Genomic DNA, 4,028 nt, shown 5'->3' with positions numbered 1-4,028 from the left:
GTCACCAGGCCTCTAAATGCAAATCGGGGAAGCTAATTGCCGCCACACCTAACACTCTGTCCATTCCAGTACAACTAACTACATCAGTCAAAGTAAACATTTTACAGTTTTTTTATACCTAAATGGCTATCCGACCAAGTTGAAAGATTATCTTTGAAATGGATTTGAACATGGGTTTTGTCTTGATTATGTAATGCTGCACAAGCTCTCCATGATTTGCAATACGAACCTCATATGCCACTCAACTAACCCTGCAGCCGTGAATGATAAACTGTCGTAAGAGTAAAGAACAACTTTTTACGCATTTGTCCGTTAGGGAAATTTCTCCTAATTCACCAACTATCTTTTTTCCCCATGGTGATTCTATTAACCTTTGCATTTCTCAAGATGCCGGCCTCCACGATTAACTATACCTCAATAGACGATGCGAATAGGCTTCATTATTAGGCGCACTCGAACCACTCCCTGATGCAGATGCGCGTAGTCAGGTCTTTTTATTAGAATTAAATAGCTCGTTTGAAAATGTCTTATAGGTAATGAATGGCCAACGTCAAAACGTTAAGAGGTAAGAGTGTTGGAAATAAATTCTGAGATCCCGTTTTCAAGTCTTGTCATCGTACCTATTTGTTTCCGATTGTTTCCGTATTTACCGTAAGTCAACTATTGATTGCCGGTGAGCGTGGCGTCATATACTCGACCCGGTGGTGATTTTAACGCCAATGCCGTCCGTTTGGGCGGAAGTCATCGTACTCGCTTGTCCTCCCAAAACCAACGGTCTTACGACAGCTTGAGATCGGCAGTACGTGCAGCGTAGCACCTTCAAATAATTCGTACGAAAACTCTTGTTCATCACGCCGTAAATTAAAGGATTCACCGCGCTGCTTAAAGTGGCCAAAAGCGTATAAAAAATGTAAACGTCAGTAGGGAAGATCCATCTTTGGAATACATCGTCCAAAACGTTAACTGTTAAGATTGGAATCCAACAAAGATTAAAAAACACCACTACAACAAATATGGTGCGAGCCACTTTAACTTCTTCTACGTTTACAGAACTTATCGGATTGCCTGGAAGATGAACATTTCTGTTGTGATTGCGAACTGTTGAGAAGATTCTCAAGTAGCAGTAAATAATAACACAGGTTGGGACACCTATGTAAAGCGGACTACCATAATACATGTATGTATTTTCCATGCCAAAGTAACAGAAGAACTTGGCAGGATGAAAGACCATTTTTCCCCCACTTAGCACGAAAGGCAATAGAGCACAAAAAGAAGAGAACCATGACACGAGAATCATGATGAGGGTTTTCTTCTTTGTGAAGTATCGTCGGTACTTTGCTGGTTTGACGATTTTATAATATCTGTTTACTGCCATTAAGACCAATGTGTGAATTGAAGCGAGAACCAATATGATAGATACGTAACCTTGAAATTGGCAAGCTGTATTGTTAAACAGCCAATGGGAAGTCACTAACGCTGGAACGCCAAAAGGCACTGAACTGCAAAGGCCTAATAATAAGTCAGAAACAGCGAGTGATGCTACGAACATGTTTGGAATTGTCCTCATCCGTGGATTTAACAACATAACAAGGAGTGTTAAACAGTTTCCAACAAACAAAAATAACAAAATGAGAAGGTATCCACCCAATATTGGAATAGCTTTGGCTTTGCTTCTTGATTGAAACTCTTTTAACATTTCTGCCAGTTGGTTCTCTACCGTGTAGTTCATTTTTGTGGCGTGACACAGTTCCTGGTAGATAGAAAAATATATACACAAAGGGTTAAACGAATTAAACATAACAAAGGAAAAAGGTGTGTAGCAACCAAAGGAACCAAGCTTTCGAGTTGGCTACTACCACAGACTGGTTACAAGTGGGTGGAGGTACAGAGTTTATACTACTACATGAGAAATTTCTGCAATTTGGTTGGCTTAGAGCAGTAGTATTTCAGCTTAATTTGAAATGCCTACTTGTGAAAATTACAACCTTTTGCGCGTAGTAGTATAAACAAATAGTAGCATGATTTGTACGTGATATTTGGCATAAATATCACGAGTGATATTCAAAATTGTGTCAAGTTTAATTGCGTATAACAATTTTGAAATATTACTCGTGGTATTTATGCCAAATATCACTACTAATCATGCTATTACCTATACAAATAATACAGTAGAATAACAAGCAAAGTATTTCGTAAAAATATTACACTGAGCATTGAGGACATAAAACAACCACTGTTGATACTATATCCCTTTAAGATTTTTAAAAATTAAAATTTTTACGTCAAAGTGATAACATAGACGTAAGCAAGAAAAATGGTGAAGAAAAAATTCGAATATTATTTCTTTATGAGCGTTAAATTTGAAATATCTGGTAAAAAGGTAACATTAACATTATCCGACTAACCAATGAGAACCAGTGACATTTCTTAAGATTTTACTAACAACATAATTGTTTACGAGTTTCTTGGCTCACAGCCACTTTGATTATATTTCTGTAAATCTTTAGGAGTGATTATTGCAAAGTCTGCAAAGGTTAAACCCAGTCAGTCTCGAACTAAAGAAGCCATTTCTGAGTCACCCCAAGCCTCTTTTTTCAAAACGAGGGTAATTGCGAAGACACGTTTCTCCAGGTTAATCATTGTTTACAGTTTTCTTCTCATTAGCTTTCGCTTCCTATTCACCAATCAAGTTGCAAAATTGAAAATGCCACTGAATATTGAAAGGGCATAGCACATTTACCTCTTCCAAAACTGTAAAGCCAAAATACAAAATAAGTTTAAAATATGTAACGTTAAAAACTCCAACTAAACGTTAAAAACTCCAACTCGTTTAGGAGAATACAGACTTTGAATAACCCTTCGTCACCCCAAAATTTCGCATTTTCAGAAGGGTGATATTTCCTTAGCTATTAAATGCAAAGAGGGAAAACCTGCACAGACTGCTAAGTTTACACTGAAGCTCTCATAGTTACAAAGTCAATTTTCATTTGGAAGAAATTGCTTAATATATTTTGTTTACCGTTGGCTAAAAAACCGATCAGTCAGTTTCCTTTGCCACTAGTCAGGAACCGAAAAAAGCTAGTTTGTTAGACGATTTTTTAAACTAAAAACGTAAGATTCGTTGACACTTAAACTCATACTTTGGGTTGGTTTATTCTGGTCAAGAAAACAGTTTCGGAAATTTAGTGGTAGAAATTATACGTTTTTTAAAAAAATTTGAATTCATTAAAATGAATGTTAGCTGTTTGGCAGAAACGAGCGTGATATATATTTTAAGTCTATTACCGGTCTTATGCATAACCTTAAAAGTTTGCAAGAAAATGAACAAAAAATGTTAAAGAATGCACGTTTTTCGTTTAAATTTGGCTGTAACGAAAATACTTCTCAATGGTTTTCGTTTCCTTTTCATTCTTCATCGTAAAACCTGTACTAAAGAGGGCCAGTCAAAAAATGTAAACAGTTAAAAATATTAAATTTCCAATCACGAAGGTTTGAAGTTCCCGAAAGCAAATTTACAACCCACCAAAATTCTTTTGATACTGTTAGGCCCGGTTCAGACGACGAACTTTTCATGAGCCGAACCTAATTCGAATTAAGGCCGACCCAAATTATTTAGACCGGCTGAATTGATTCAGATGCCGATCTTAATAATTCCAGCCGAACTAAATTCAAAACGAGAAAAAGGCTCATTTCGGTCAAACTACTTACAAAATACGTTAATAGTAATTTAGGCATTAGGTTCGGTACATGAAAATTTCGGCGTCTAAATCAAAGCCGTTCCAAAGTCGCTCCAAAGGGTTAAATTCCCGGACGGGTCAGGCGAAAAGAACGGCTGAGCCGTTCCATTTTCAAACAGGCGTTCCTAATTGATTCAGAGGCCGAACTTTTCATGTACTTAATTCAATGTATTAGGTTCGGCTCATGAAAAGTTCGGCGTCTGAACCGGGCCTTATTAGTTAACAGGAAAAAACGAAGCGGTTTTCTGTAGTCTGCAGAGAACGTTTGCAAATTATAATGAAAATGTTTCT

General features: G+C 37.0%; 1 protein-coding gene across 1 annotated transcript; it reads right to left on the bottom strand.

Moving 5' to 3' along the window:
* Positions 1-513: 513 nt before the first annotated feature.
* On the bottom strand, positions 514-1,729 carry LOC140953638 (beta-4C adrenergic receptor-like). Its single transcript, XM_073403055.1, has one exon. It carries the CDS (start codon positions 1,727-1,729, stop codon positions 686-688), a length of 1,044 nt encoding a protein of 347 aa, XP_073259156.1. The 3' UTR covers positions 514-685.
* Positions 1,730-4,028: the final 2,299 nt, after the last annotated feature.

Source organism: Porites lutea, chromosome 12, assembly GCF_958299795.1.
Source record: "Porites lutea chromosome 12, jaPorLute2.1, whole genome shotgun sequence".
Lineage (NCBI taxonomy): Eukaryota > Metazoa > Cnidaria > Anthozoa > Scleractinia > Poritidae > Porites > Porites lutea.
Note: the sequence above shows the minus strand (reverse complement) of the source record. Positions and strands in the feature narration are given on the sequence as shown.